The sequence below is a fragment of the Podarcis melisellensis genome (genome assembly GCF_964234715.1).
Source record: "Podarcis melisellensis genome assembly, chromosome: 14".
Taxonomy (NCBI): Eukaryota; Metazoa; Chordata; class Lepidosauria; order Squamata; family Lacertidae; genus Podarcis; species Podarcis melisellensis.
This window is the reverse complement of record NC_138546.1, coordinates 13,165,388-13,179,258: the sequence shown is the minus strand read 5'-3', so window position 1 is coordinate 13,179,258 and position 13,871 is coordinate 13,165,388. Positions and strand designations below refer to the sequence as shown.

The 13,871-nt window shown below is 48.1% G+C and overlaps 2 protein-coding genes across 2 annotated transcripts in view; both read left to right on the top strand.

The window, feature by feature from the left end:
* Nucleotides 1-895: 895 nt before the first annotated feature.
* LOC309357012 (acyl-coenzyme A synthetase ACSM3, mitochondrial-like) overlaps nucleotides 896-13,871 on the top strand; it is a 39,987-nt gene continuing 27,011 nt past the window's right edge. The window contains exon 1 of the mRNA XM_081888879.1: nucleotides 896-915. Within this exon, the coding sequence (XP_081745005.1) occupies nucleotides 910-915 (6 nt within the window). The 5' untranslated portion in view covers nucleotides 896-909. The remainder of the gene's footprint in view (nucleotides 916-13,871) is intronic.
* On the top strand, nucleotides 1,153-13,511 carry LOC309357022 (acyl-coenzyme A synthetase ACSM4, mitochondrial-like). Its single transcript, XM_081888897.1, has 10 exons — nucleotides 1,153-1,450; nucleotides 2,254-2,410; nucleotides 3,589-3,668; nucleotides 4,547-4,670; nucleotides 7,276-7,356; nucleotides 8,129-8,230; nucleotides 9,480-9,607; nucleotides 10,404-10,503; nucleotides 11,580-11,699; nucleotides 13,246-13,511. The coding sequence occupies exons 1-10, from the start codon at nucleotides 1,356-1,358 to the stop codon at nucleotides 13,330-13,332; spliced, it is 1,074 nt and encodes a 357-aa protein (XP_081745023.1). The 5' UTR covers nucleotides 1,153-1,355; the 3' UTR covers nucleotides 13,333-13,511.

Genomic DNA, 13,871 nt, shown 5'->3' with positions numbered 1-13,871 from the left:
AACAGCAAAAGACATTCAGCACAGACTTCAGGCATCGAAGGCCAAGTGTATCATCACCACAGACGCTGTGGCCCCTGCAGTGGATTCCATTGCAGGCAGCTGCAACTTCCTGCAAACCAAGCTGGTGGTATCTGAAGGCCCGAGGGATGGGTGGCTGAATTTCAAAGAACTCTGCAAGTGAGTATCCCTCATTGTGCTCCATCCAACAACACAGGGGTGGAGAACCTTCGGGGCCAGGGGACCAAATGCAGCCCTCCAAGCCTCTCTGGTTAGCCCTTGAGACTTTCCTCAGGCCATAGCCATTTTCCAGGCATACATTCTCTCAGTGCTTTTTTCCCCTAGAAAAAAAAGGTGCTGGTATTCACCATGAAGTTGTTACAGTAAATGCCACACTTTTTAACAACAAAAAAGAGGTGCCAGTGCTGCATACCCTTGAGTAAAGGTAAAGGGACCCCTGACCATTAGGTCCAGTCGTGGCCGACTCTGGGGTTGCCACGCTCATCTCGCTTTATTGGCCGAGGGAGCCGATGTACAGCTTCCGGGTAATGTGGCCAGCATGACTAAGCCGCTTCTGGCGAACCAGAGCAACATACGGAAACGCCGTTTACCTTCCCACCGGAGCGGCACCTATTTATCTACTTGCACTTTGAGGTGCTTTTGAACTGCTAGGTTGGCAGGAGCAGGGACCAAGCAATGGGACCTCACACTTTCACAGGGAATCGAACCACCGACCTTCTGATTGGCAGGTCCTATGCTCTGTGGTTTAACCCACAGTGCCACCCATGTCCCAACACCCTTGTTGTTATTGTTGTTTAGTCATTTAGTCGTGTCCAACTCTTCGTGACTCCATGGACAAGAGCACACCAGTCGCTTCTGTCTTCCATTGTCTCCCGCAGTTTGGTCAGACTCATGTTTGTAGCTTCGAGAACACTATCCATCCATCTCGTCCTCTGTCGCCCCCTTCTCCTTGTACCCTCCATCTTTCCCAACATCAGGGTCTTTTCCAGGGAGTCTTCTCTTCTCATGAGGTGGCCAAAGTATTGGAGTCTCAGCTTCAGGAGCTGTCCTTCAATACCCTCGAGTACGCCCTGAAAACAACAACATGGCTTTCTCTCCTCAGACCACCCCCTCCCAGGCCCTGCTTTGCCTTGGGTGCTTTTGCCTGGCTGGAATGCGTCCCTAAGCCATGTTAAGGCTTCTTGCGTAGATAGAGGCTAAATTTGGGTATGTGATTGTGGGTGGAAAGTGGCCTCTTGCATTTGTGATTGGAGTTGCTTTAACTATTGTGGCTTTCTGTGTTACACAGAGAGGCTCCCGACAGCCATACTTGTGTGAGAACAAAGATCCATGATCCAATGGTCATTTACTTCACCAGTGGAACGACGGGGGCTCCAAAGATGGCTGAGCATTCCCAAGGGAGTCTTGGCTTTCGGCCCATCGCCCACAAAAGGTATCAAATAGAGCCGAAGCAAAAATGTACTGAGAAAAGGTCTTGAGGTTTTCTATTTCTCCTCACCAAAGAAGGTTACTTTGCAACATTTTCTCCATATATTCTCCACCATTTTGTGAGGCAGTTTCCATTTCCCATCAGCCCCCATTCCACAATTCCCCAGAAATGCATTATGAGGGATACAAAATGGCGGCCAGGCTGCCAACACAGTTGCTGCTGCTGCCAACACTAACACTGAGACCCACCCCTGAGAAACTCATGAAGAACTTCTCTCCCACTCACCCTCAGCCAATCTTCCCTCAATTTCTCTTGGCACAAGTTCAGGGTCCAGCATCATAGAGTCAGGCAAGGCAAGGCAGGGCAAAGTCCAGTTTTCAGAAAGACAGAGGAGGGTCAAGCAAGGCAAAGTCAAGTCCAGCTTATGGTGAAGCAAGGCAAGTGCAGCAAAGTAAGATAGGCATTCGGGAATGCAGAACAGCCTTGTGGAGCACTGAAGGCAGAGACGCATTCATGCAATTCATGTTTCAGACTGCACACCTAAATGTGAATGCAGCAAAACACCAGGCACAATTACTGGGCGGTACCTGATCAGCATTAATCTAAGGGGGGCACCTTAGGGTTTCCAAAATGGGGGCAGAGACCCTAGTAGATCAAGGTTGCAAAGGGTACAAATGTATTTAATAAATAAATTTAAAATAATAATAATACCAAACAGTACAATGCCAGCCGCTGAGCATAATCTTCAAGGCCCTTGTTGCATGCTTGAATTGCCTGTTGCCATTTTCTTTCCTCTATTATATCAGATACTGGCTGGATTTGACCCCTGCTGACATTATGTGGTCCACTGCAGATACAGGATGGGTGGTGGCTTCTCTGGGGTCTGTTTTCGAACCATGGGCTTTGGGTTCCTGCGTCTTCATACACAGCCTGCAGCAAATAGAATCAACAATTATCCTGAATGTAAGATTCTTGCTCCTGTCTCTTCAAACATTCTACCTGATTTTTCTCTGTAATGGCAGCTAGTCAGTGGCTGGGATTACATTAGAAGTGGAGGAACATTAATGAGACTGACTGTTTTTTAACATTATTTTTTACTAATTGCTATTGTGTCTGAGTCTGCGGAATAGGTTGGGATTTATGCCCACAGGTGGCGCTGTGGGTTAAACCACAGAGCCTAGGGCTTGCCGATCAGAAGGCCGGCGGTTCGAATCCCCGTGACAGGGTGAGCTCCTGTTGCTCGGTCCCTGCTCCTGCCAAGCTAGCAGTTTGAAAGCACGTCAAAGTGCAAGTAGATAAATAGGTACAGCTCCGGCGGGAAGGTAAACGGCGTTTCCATGCGCTGCTCTGGTTCGCCAGAAGCGGCTTAGTCATGCTGGTCACATGACCCGGAAGCTGTACATCGGCTCCCTCGGCCAATAAAGCGAGATGAGCACCGCAACCCCAGAGTTGGTCACGACTGGACCTAATGGTCAGGGGTCCCTTTATCTTTACCTAAGGTTAATCAGACCACAATTGCTTTTGTTTTACTTAGGGATGGAGGAGAATGTTTGTCTTGGGGGATTAGGGATAAATTCAGTTTGCATTTCAAGATAAACCTACCTAATTCACACTTTCTGAAACAACATGAGAGCCAAAACATGAGAGCCTTCTTCAAATATCTGAAGGACTGTCAATGGAAGATGGAGCAAGCTTGTTTTCTGCCACATGCAGCCCTCTCAGTCTGGCCTTTGGGGTTCTCCCCAAACTACAACCCTCACTAATCTTGCATTGTACTCTCCTTGGGTGTTTTGGTCTGGATAGACTGTGTCCTTGAACTCTGATAATGCTTTTCATTTGGAGACTAGAGAGCGTGTAGAACTAAGCCCTCTGTTCAAGGGTAAAATTAACATTGGTTGCTCCACCCACTTGCCCCTCAGGCCACACCCACCATGGGCATGTGGCCCTCAAAAGGTTGCCAAGAAGAGAGTGTGACCCTCAGCCTGAAAAATGTTCCCCACCCCCCTAGTTTAACATTACTGTGCATCAGCCAATTTGTGAGAGAAACCAAGACAGTTAATATAAAACTCAGTTGCTCAAGACATTGGGTTGGATCAGATTGTGTTGTTCTTGCACAACCTTTGCCTTTTTTTACGTGCTAGACTCTGTCCCGGTTTCCCATCACCACCATCCTGGGTGCTCCAACCTTGTTCCGAATGTTGGCACAGTGCGATCTCACCAGGTACCTTGAAGAACTCCTTTCAAAATACGATGATTTCAGAATGGATTTGCTGCATGTGTCCAGACTCTGATGTCAGTGATGTTATTGAAGCTCTAGTTTGAAATACAAACCTTAGCATCTTGACCTGCTTGTTTCCAATACCAGACAAACGTTACATTCCAAGAATTGCAATTGCGATTTGAGAGGAAGAGAAGAACTTCTACTTCTACTTCTGGTATCTGGAATGGTAGCAGCAGGAAAGGGTGTGGTTCTTGCTCTTTTCCCTTGGTGGTGTCTTGAACACTGCTACAGCAGTGCCTTGGGCACTAGGGAGCCTGGGAAATGTGTTTTTCCCCAGGCACCAGATAGCTTCAGTTTAGACCTCTGTACACATATTCATGGCTCAGGATGGAGACACACAACTATATTTAGATACTGATGCAGTGATCCTTTTTTCCAGTGGCCTGAAGGTGTGTTAAGACCACATTTCACCATAGTCTTAAATACCATCAAAGCAGTATCTGGCGCACTGGGAAGCTTGGGAAATGTGCTTTTCCTAGGGTGCCCAATAACTTCTGTGCAACATGTTCTGGGTACTCAGAATGTGCCTATCTAGGCCTGCCCGCTAGATGCCAATGCTTGCACCAGCCACACTCCTGGACAACACATATGTTGAGGTCTATGGGGGTGGGGTGATGCAGATGTGCTTTAGAGATACCCCCTTCACCTATTCCGTACCCATAGCCACCAAATGACTGAAGAGAGTTTGTGTTCTTTCCCCATGGAGTGTAACTCCCAACAACCTGCCAGGCCTTGTTGATGACCCCCTCCTTGAACTGTGCATTTCTAAGATGCTGCATAAAATGTCCTTGGGGGTTCTCTTGTTCACCCACATTTAGTTATAAGTTCATGAGTCTGCAGTACTGCTTAAGTGGAGGAGAACCTCTGAATCCTGAAGTGATGGAGCAGTGGAAGAGCATGACAGGACTGCACATCTATGATCTCTATGGACAGACGGAAACAGTAGGTGCTCCTGTTTGTTCTTATGCTTTCAATGATCTTTTAAGATGGAGATAGGGGAACTCAAACACATGGGCCAAGGTGGACGCCAAGCCTCGCTATCTGGCCCTCAGGATTCTCCTCATGCCACATCCCTCCCCAGCCACACTCCCCAGGTCATGACCTTCACTGACCCCTGCTTTGCACTCCCATTTAGTGTTTTCATTAGGTAAATAAACAGTTGTCATTGAACTCACATAAAATGCTTCTTCCTTGCCTAAAAGGAGGATTGTGGGTATTATGAGTATCTGTCAGCTTCCCCCACTCCTGCACCTTCAGCTCATGTTCTGGGCCAAGCTGATTGTCTTTAAGCATCATCAGTTTGCTTCCCGAGAAATGGGCTAAAAAGAATAGTGAGGTCTTTTGGGTTCAGGCCCAACTTCTGCACCTACCCTGTTTCCCCGAAAGTAAGACATCCCCCCAAAATAAGACCTACTTCCAGTTTTGCCTCTCGCTGTAATATAAGGCATCCCCCCCAAAAAAGACCTCCCCGATAATAAGACCTCCCCTGAACATAAGGCCTCCCTGGAATATAAGGCCCCCGAAGCTACCGTAAGGCGTCCGACTCCTCTGGACCGTAGCAGCGGGCGCTGCCACGCAGCTCACTGATGGGCCGCAGTACAACCAGAGCTGTTCAGGCAGTGCAAGGTCTCTTTAAATCAGAGAGCCCGTGCCACCGCCAGGATAAGCTGCCGCCTGCTGCTCGCTCTGCCCTGACGGAGTCTGGCTGACTCAGAATTAGACAATAAATGTGTACCATATTCTTCTTCATGGAAAAATAAGACATCCCCTGAAAATAAGACCTAACACATCTTTGGGAGCAAAAATTAATATAAGACACTGTTTTATTTTTGGGAAAACAGGGTAGCTCAAACAAAGGCAGTGACATCCCCTGCTATTTATCTACACTCATGATTTATAATGTTAAGGAAGGGTTAAGGAACAGTTATCATAACATATTTGGACATACTACGTTTTGCTTGTGACGTTAATAATGTGTTATTAAAATGAGACACCATAGGGCGCTGCAGAGCAACCAGGAACCGGGCAATAGGGAAACTGCTTTTTATGAAGGAAACAAGGTAAGGAATGATTTATTTTAGCAGTATGCCCTGGGACGTTTTAGAACAATATATCTAATAGTTTAGTGTAGACCTGGCCCTAGTCCAGTGTTTCCCAACCGGTGTTCCGCGGCACACTAGTGTGCCGCGAGACGTTGCCTGGTGTGCCGTGGGAGGGAGGCGGGCGAGTTGGGCGGCGGGAGCGCAAGGCTTGCGGGCGGCAGCCGGCAGCACGGAGCACGGGGCGCCCTTCGGAGGACGCCCCGTGCTCCGCGCTGGTGTCGGCAAGCCTTGCGCACCCGGGGGATCTCCCCCCCGAGAGCGCAAGGCTTGCGGGCGGAAGCCGGCAGCACGGAGCACGGGGCGCCCTTTGGAGGACGCCCCATGCTCCGCGCTGGTGTTGGCCAGCCTTGCACACCCGGGGGATCTCCCCCCGAGAGCGCAAGGCTTGCGGGCGGCAGCTGGCAGCGCGGAGCACGGGGCGCCCTTCGGAGGACGCCCCATGCTCCGCGCTGGTGTTGGCAAGCCTTGCACACCCGGGGGATCTCCCCCCGAGAGCGCAAGGCTTGCGGGCGGAAGCCGGCAGCACGGAGGACGGGGCGCCCTTTGGAGGATGCCCCGTGCTCCGCGGTGGTGTCGGCCAGCCTTGCGCACCCGGGGGATCTCCCCCCAGGAGCGCAAGGCTTGCGGGCGGCAGCTGGCAGCACGGAGCACGGGGCGCCCTTCGGAGGACGCCCCGTGCTCCGCGCTGGTGTTGGCCAGCCTTGCACACCCGGGGGATCTCCCCCCAGGAGCGCAAGGCTTGCGGGCGGCAGCTGGCAGCGCGGAGCACGGGGCACCCTTCGGAGGACGCCCCGTGCTCCGCGCTCGTGTTGGCAAGCTTTGCGCACCCGGGGGCGCGTGGGGCGCCCTGAAACAGAGGGTTCCCCATGCTGCGGACTGTAGCCTGCCGCCCCACGCGCGCGGGGCGCCCTGAAGCAGAGCGCCCCTCGCGCCAGGCAGACATGGGCCAGCCCCACAAGCTCGGGGGACAGCGGGGAGGCGCAGCACCACCATCCCACTGTTCCCCGACCTGGTTTTTTGGGGGGGGGAAATAAAGGGAAAAAAATTTTCCTTTATTTCCCCCCCCCAAAAAAGTAGGTGCGTCCTATTTCATAATAAAGTAATTATAAAATACTTTCTTTGTGTTTATTTGATGCCTATTAAAGAGAGTTACTTTATATATAGTCAGTATAGGCACACAGTTAATTTTTTAAACATTTTCTAATGGTGGTGTGCCTCAAGATTTTTTTCATGAAACAAGTGTGCCTTTGCCCAAAAAAGGTTGGGAAACACTGCCCTAGTCAAATGTTGTAAAGCTACAGAAACTTGGGAATGTGCCATTTGAAATCCTTGCGAGTCACTTCAGTGTAAACGTGCAGAAGATCAAGATGCAAAGATATCAAAAGCTGTTGGGGAAATGCCATATAGTCCCTTTCGAAACAATATAACAATCTTCTTTTAAACAGGGTGCAATTTGTGCGGTTAAAAAAGGGATGAAAATTAAACCTGGTTCAATGGGAAAGGCATGTGCACCATATCAAGTCGAGGTGAGTGGTTCCTATTTTTCTAGCTCCTATCCATTTTTAAATGACAGCCAGCGAAGGCTGGTCCATTAGGGGAAATGGGGCACTGCACTACCAATGTCAGTCCGCCTTCAGCCAACACCCTCCCCCCGCAGCTGCCTATCTACCTACTTACAACCAGCCTCAGAGTGGCCCCAGCTGCCAGCTTCCCCCTTCCTCCTTAGTCTCAGTGTTGCCCTTGTAAAACTCAACAGGGAAGAATATGGAGACAAAACTAGAATTAGTTCACTTTGCCAGTCATTTGGTTCTACCTACTGCTGGCCTCCTTGCTTTCTGCCACACTAATCCCAATGGGCACCAGCCGAAACCACAGAGTACAGCTGTTGTGACACACCAAAATGGAGGGTACTTGATGCTGTGGTCTAAACCACTGAGCCTCTTGGGCTTGCCGATCAGAAGGTCGGCAGTTCAAATCCCCGTGACGGAGTGAGCTCCCGTTGCTCTGTCCCAGCTTCTGCCAACCTAACAGTTCAAAAGCATGCCCGTGCAAGTAGATAAATAGCTACCACTGCGGCGGGAAGGTAAATGGCATTTCCATGCACCCTGGCTTCCATCACGGTGTTCCGTTGCACCAGAAGTGGTTTAGTCCTGCTGGCCACGTGACCCGGAAAGCTGTCAGTGGACAAACACCAGATCCTTCGGCTTGAAAGTGAGATGAGTGCCGCAACCCCATAGTTGCCTTTGAATGAGCTTAATCGTCCGGGGGTCCTTTACCTTTACTTTTCTCTTTTTCTAGATCATAGATGAAGAAGCAAATGTTCTGCCACCTGGGAAAGAAGGAGAAATAGGCATCAGAGTGAAGCCCCAAAGGCCCCTTGGTTTCTTCTCTCACTATGTAGTAAGAAGCCTTCTGGAGAACTTCATTGATTTTTGTGTGGCATATGAAGGGACACCATAATTAGAAAGGCTGGGTGAATCCACAGAGCTTTGTTCCCCTTGGTTCAACTCAGGTTTATTCTGCATTTTCATCACTACTGCCCCAGAATGGGGGGGGGGGGAGAGTTCTCAAGTGAAATTGGGAAGGAGTTGCAGATTTGTGTCTTTATTTACATATAAAATAATATTCATATACCATCCATCCAAATAAAATATCAAAACAGTGGACGGCATGCTTTGTATATGTCCGTCTAATACAGAATAAAGGCAATACAAAAGAAATATTAAAGTGACTGGCTCATCTTGAGGAAATTTTAACAAATGCATAGGCCTATTGGCATCAAAAGATCCTCAACAGCAATTAGCAGTAGGAGAGAAATTAGATTCAGTCTTCATTTGAAGCTGAATTTGTCAAATATGCCCTTTCCAATATATATATGTCTCTCTCTCTGTGTGAACAGATCTGTCCTTCAAAATTTGCACCCCTCTGAATTTCGTTTGCATTATTTAGTTATTTACTTTTAAATTTGCATACCACCCTTCCTCTGTAGATCTCAGAGTGGCTTACAGCATAAAAATGCAAGACGAAACCACAAAATACATAATAAAAACAAGAACAAAGCAAAACAATGACCCCTCTCCCTCCAAGCCCCTCCTACAAGCACATTAAAAAGGATATAGGATATTAGTAATGCTATTTTTCTAGATAAAGAGGTACCGGAACTCACCATGAACCTTGTTCTCTTAGAATGGCAATGATGGCCACCTGAGAGGTGCCAGAACTGAGTTCCAGTGAGTTCCAGCTGGAAAAATAGCCCCAAATGTTAGTCGGTCACAAGCCTGGCTGGAGATATGCTATGTAGTTTGCCAACCAACCAATATTACATAAATATTAGGGGACACTGTGCATGAAAACAAACATATTGATGAAACCCATAAAAAGGCATTGTGTTTGGCTTAACCACCATTCATCTTCTCATTGAACTCTGGGAACTGTAGTTCTGTGAGGGGAATAGGGTATAAGGACCTCCTAACCATCTGTCAGCACCCTTAACAAACCAGAGTTCTCAGTCAGTGTAGAGACAATACTGAACCAAATGGACCAATGTTCTGACTCCGGGTGAGGCAGCTTCTGATGCTCCTATAACTCTGCAGTCCTGGGGCAAAATGTCCCTGTGGTTAATTCTCCCTTTCTGAACTGTTTTCATTAGGATAACCCAGAGAAAACAGCTGCAACAGAACGAGGGGATTTTTACCTTACTGGGGACAGAGGACTGATGGATAAAGATGGATACTTTTGGTTTATCGGGAGAGCTGACGATGTCATCAATTCTTCAGGGTTGGTTTGTTCTCTTCCTTTCCTAATTCTGTAGCTCTTTGAAGCCGGATGCTTCAGGATCCCCAAATTAACTTGCATTGGCACGAACATGATTCTAAGCAGCCAGTGCTCTGTAGCAGCCGGATGTTGGACGAAGATCCGGGAGACCTTCAACCAATCACAGGCTTGCAGGCTGATCTACTTCACAGGGTTGTTGTGAAGCTAACATGCGGAGGGGTGAATGATACTTTGAGCCCCTCAGAGGGGAGTTAAAGGAGATGTTATGATTATCTAGAGTAGTAGCAGTTGTGATTCAGCTCCCAGAGCAGAGGTTCCCTGTCTGTGATTTATTGTTTTCTGCAACGTATGAGAGCCAGTGTGGTGTAGTGGTTAAGAGTAGTAGACTCATAATCTGGTGAACCGGGTTCGATTCCTTGCTCCTCCACATGCAGCTGCTGGGTGACCTTGGGCCAGTCACACTTCTCGAAAGTCTCTCAGCCCCACTCACCTCACCTTGTTGTGGGGGAGGAAGGGAAAGTAGAATGATAGCCACTTTGAGACTCCTTCGGGTAGTGATAAAGCGGGATAGCAAATCCAAACTCTTCTTCTTCAACTGTTGGCTGTAAGCTTCTTTATACATAATATGTCTGTGTTTTCACCCCAGGTTCCAACAAATGCAACTAATATACTCATCCTTCTCATCTGCAAAATAGACATTATTCAGGTTAAAAGACATTTCCGTGTGGGGCATCTTTCCCCCTACAATTTGCCCATTGTTCATTGTTGCTTTGTTGTTGTTGTTATGTCAATTTCTTAGGTATCGCATTGGACCATTTGAAATAGAAAGCGCCCTTTTGGAGCATCCAGCGGTAGCAGAAGCCGCAGCTGTCAGCAGCCCAGATCCGCTCAGAGGAGAGGTAACAATTGCAAAAACAACATCTGCCCAGCAGGGCTAGGGAACCTGTGGCTCTCCAGGTTTCACTGGACTGCAACTTCCATAATCCCAGGCTATTGGTCCTGCTGCCTGGGGCTAAGAGAGCTAGTATGCTGCAGTGGTTAGAGTTGTGTAGTGCTCAGACTAAATCCTGGGAGAGCAGGGTTCAGACCTGCCACACAGCCATGAAGCTCACCGGGTGCCCTGGGGCCTGTCACTGCTGCTCAGTATAGCGTACCTCACAGGGTTGATCAATAAATATTTTATTTATAAAACAAGTACGTTTCCAAGCACAATTCAAAGCAGTGGTGCTGACCTTTAAAGCCCCAATCTGCCTTGACCCTGTAGACTTGAAGGAGCATCTCCACCCCCATTGTCCAGCCCTGTATACCTGAAGGAGCATCTCCACCCCCATCGTCTAGCCCGGACACTGAGGTCCAGCTCTGAGGGCCTTCTGGTGCTTCCCTCACTGCAGCTAGTGAAGCTACAGGGAACCAGGCACAGGGTCTTCTCGGTGGTGGCACCCACCCTGTGGAATGCCCTCCCACCCGATGCTAAGGAGATAAGTAACTATATGACTTTTAGAAGACATCAGAAGGCAGCCCTGGACAGGGAAGATTTTAGTGGTTGATGTTTTATTGTGGTTTTTTATATATTTTGTTGGAAGCTGCCCAGAGTGGCTGGGGCAACCCAGTCAGATGGGTGACATATTGTTGTTGTTGTTCTTGTTGTTGTTACTGTATTATTATTATTATTAAGAGCCCTGTCTGGAGCAGGCCAATAGTCGCCTAATCCCACATCCTGTTATCCCAGTGCCATCTGTGGGATACTCACATGCAGGACATACAGAATATGTGAGGATGGGAGGTTTAGGGAGTTTGTGCAGGGTGTGGCACGGCTGTTGGTGACTGGAGTGAGCAAGGGCACAGCTCCGTGTGTGTGTGTGTGTGTGTGTGTGTGTGTGTGTGTGTGAGAGAGAGAGAGAGAGAGAGAGAGAGAGAGAGAGAGAGAGAGAGAGAGAGAGATTCTCTTTGCTTATATGCCAACTCTGCCTCTTAGGTGGTGAAGGCATTTGTGGTCCTGTCCCCAGCCTACACACTCCAAGACAAGGAAAAATTAACACTCCAGTTGCAGGAGCATGTCAAGAAAGTTACTGCTCCATACAAATATCCAAGGAAGGCAAGTATTACCAGGGAATATAGAGATGTTTAGACACAGTGGTGCTGGAGAGAACGGTGTTGGAAGCTCAGGAATAACATACTCCCCCCTCCAAAAAAAAATAGAGATATGAAAGGTCACTAGTCATATTTTCTATACCATAATTATGCCTCTGATCTTTCAAGAAATGAAGGCACACCAGTTACTTTGGAATCTAATCAACTAGTAATTATCATTAGTCTTTGATTTGACTTCTAATTTTCCTCATGATTACTATGTTCCCCAATCTTGTTAACCAGTTCTTAATTACTGGGATTTGAAAGGCTCCTCCTTTCATACTTTCAAACTTATTTTCCCAACAGCAAAATGTCTGTGTCTTAGGTCATAACCTCACCAAACATTTAAAACACTTTTATGCCACTAACAATCTTGGCTTCCCCCCCAAAATATTGGGAAGTATAGTTTGTTAAGGGTTCTGAGCTGCAATGTCCAGAGTGGTTTAACAGTCAATCCCTTTTCCCAGGAACTCTGGGAATTTATCTCTGTGAGAGAAATAGGGATGTCCTAACATCTCCCAGAACCCTTAACAAACTAAAGGTAAAGGTAAAGGTACCCCTGCCCGTACGGGCCAGTCTTGACAGACTCTGGGGTTGTGCGCCCATCTCACTTAAGAGGCCAGGGGCCAGCGCTGTCCGGAGACACTTCCGGGTCACGTGGCCAGCGTGACAAAGCTGCATCTGGCGAGCCAGAGCCGCACACGGAAACGCCGTTTACCTTCCCGCTGGTAAGCGGTCCCTATTTATCTACTTGTACCCGGAGGTGCTTTCGAACTGCTAGGTTGGCAGGCGCTAGGACAGAGCAGCGGGAGCGCACCCCGCCGCAGGGATTCGAACCGCCGACCTTTCGATCGGCAAGTCCTAGGCGCTGAGGCTTTAACCCACAGCGCCACCTGCAACAAACTACAGCTCCCAATAATCTTTAGGGAGGATAGCCCTTAATGTTAAAGTGGTATAATAGTGCCTTAAGTGTACACGACTTGATAAAGAATGCTGTGTTATTAAATACATTGCAATAAGAACACCTCTAGTTGGGACATGCACTGTCACTAATAACAGGTACCCATTTGCCCAATCTGGATGCTGAATTCCACACCCTCCTTGAAAAACTCAGAGAAGTGATCCATATTCACCATTCATGAACAAGTCCATAAATGTCAGAGGCTAACTGAATTCAGGCCTGTTTGCAACACTCATCAACTGATAGATGCCCTGATCTCGGACCCCATGCCTCTGCAAACAGATTGCTCAGAAATAACAGCCCCCACCTGCAATCCAAAGCGGCGCATTTTACCTAGACCAGGGGCAGGGAACCTTTGGTCCTCCAGTTGTTGCTGAACTACAGGTCCCTTCATCCTTTTGTCTGTAAAGGCCAGCCCACATAGACTGTCATTATTCGGAGCAGACACTCTACCTGCACTATGCTAAACAGCCGCAGCTGTTGTATAGGAAGTCACTCTATGGGTTGATTTGCCATTCTTCCTTTCTTGTTGTTGTTCTTGTTTTGCTAGATGGAGTTTGTCAAGGAGCTGCCGAAGACAGTCACGGGGAAAATCAGACGGAACGAGTTAAGGAACAAAGAATGGGGGCGAGTTTAACACAATGGGGGAGGTTGCACAACTACCGAGTTTTCTTGAACGCTGTGGACGTTATTCAAGGCTTGTTGATATTGGGATGACCTAACTCTTGGCTGGACTTTGAGCGTCCAGATTAGAGACTATGGGGATGATAAACAATGAAGGAAGGGAAAGTAGACTGTACCATTACTATGCAGAGATAGCCACCCACTCTTCCACGCAGTGACAAGTCTGAGACAGCAACACGAGATTTAAGTGGATGGGAGAGACCTCAGGAGATTTTGAAATATTCGCTTCATTTACAAATTTTCAAGAAGAGCACTGTGGAAGCAAATGGACATCTACTGCAAGCAGCACAACTCCTAATCCTCCACCAGAATCCTGAATAGCCGCTGCATCCCAAGAATTCTTCCATTTAAGTCAGCTCCAGCGTCCTTAGGGCTATCTCCATCTGAACTACTAAAATTGGATTTAATTTCAGCCAAGAGAATTATAACTCACAAATTAGAGGAGATTGATTTACAATTTAATATTGCGACAGGTGGTGGCACCTGTTCGCC

Excerpts from the sequence above, each read along its gene's own strand:
- LOC309357022 (XM_081888897.1), top strand. The coding sequence starts at position 1,356 with ATGGTCATTTACTTCACCAGTGGAACGACGGGGGCTCCAAAGATGGCT. Across the intron at positions 2,411-3,588 it reads AATCAACAATTATCCTGAAT|ACTCTGTCCCGGTTTCCCAT; the intron begins GTAAGATTCTTG and ends TTTACGTGCTAG. Across the intron at positions 11,700-13,245 it reads CATACAAATATCCAAGGAAG|ATGGAGTTTGTCAAGGAGCT; the intron begins GCAAGTATTACC and ends TTGTTTTGCTAG.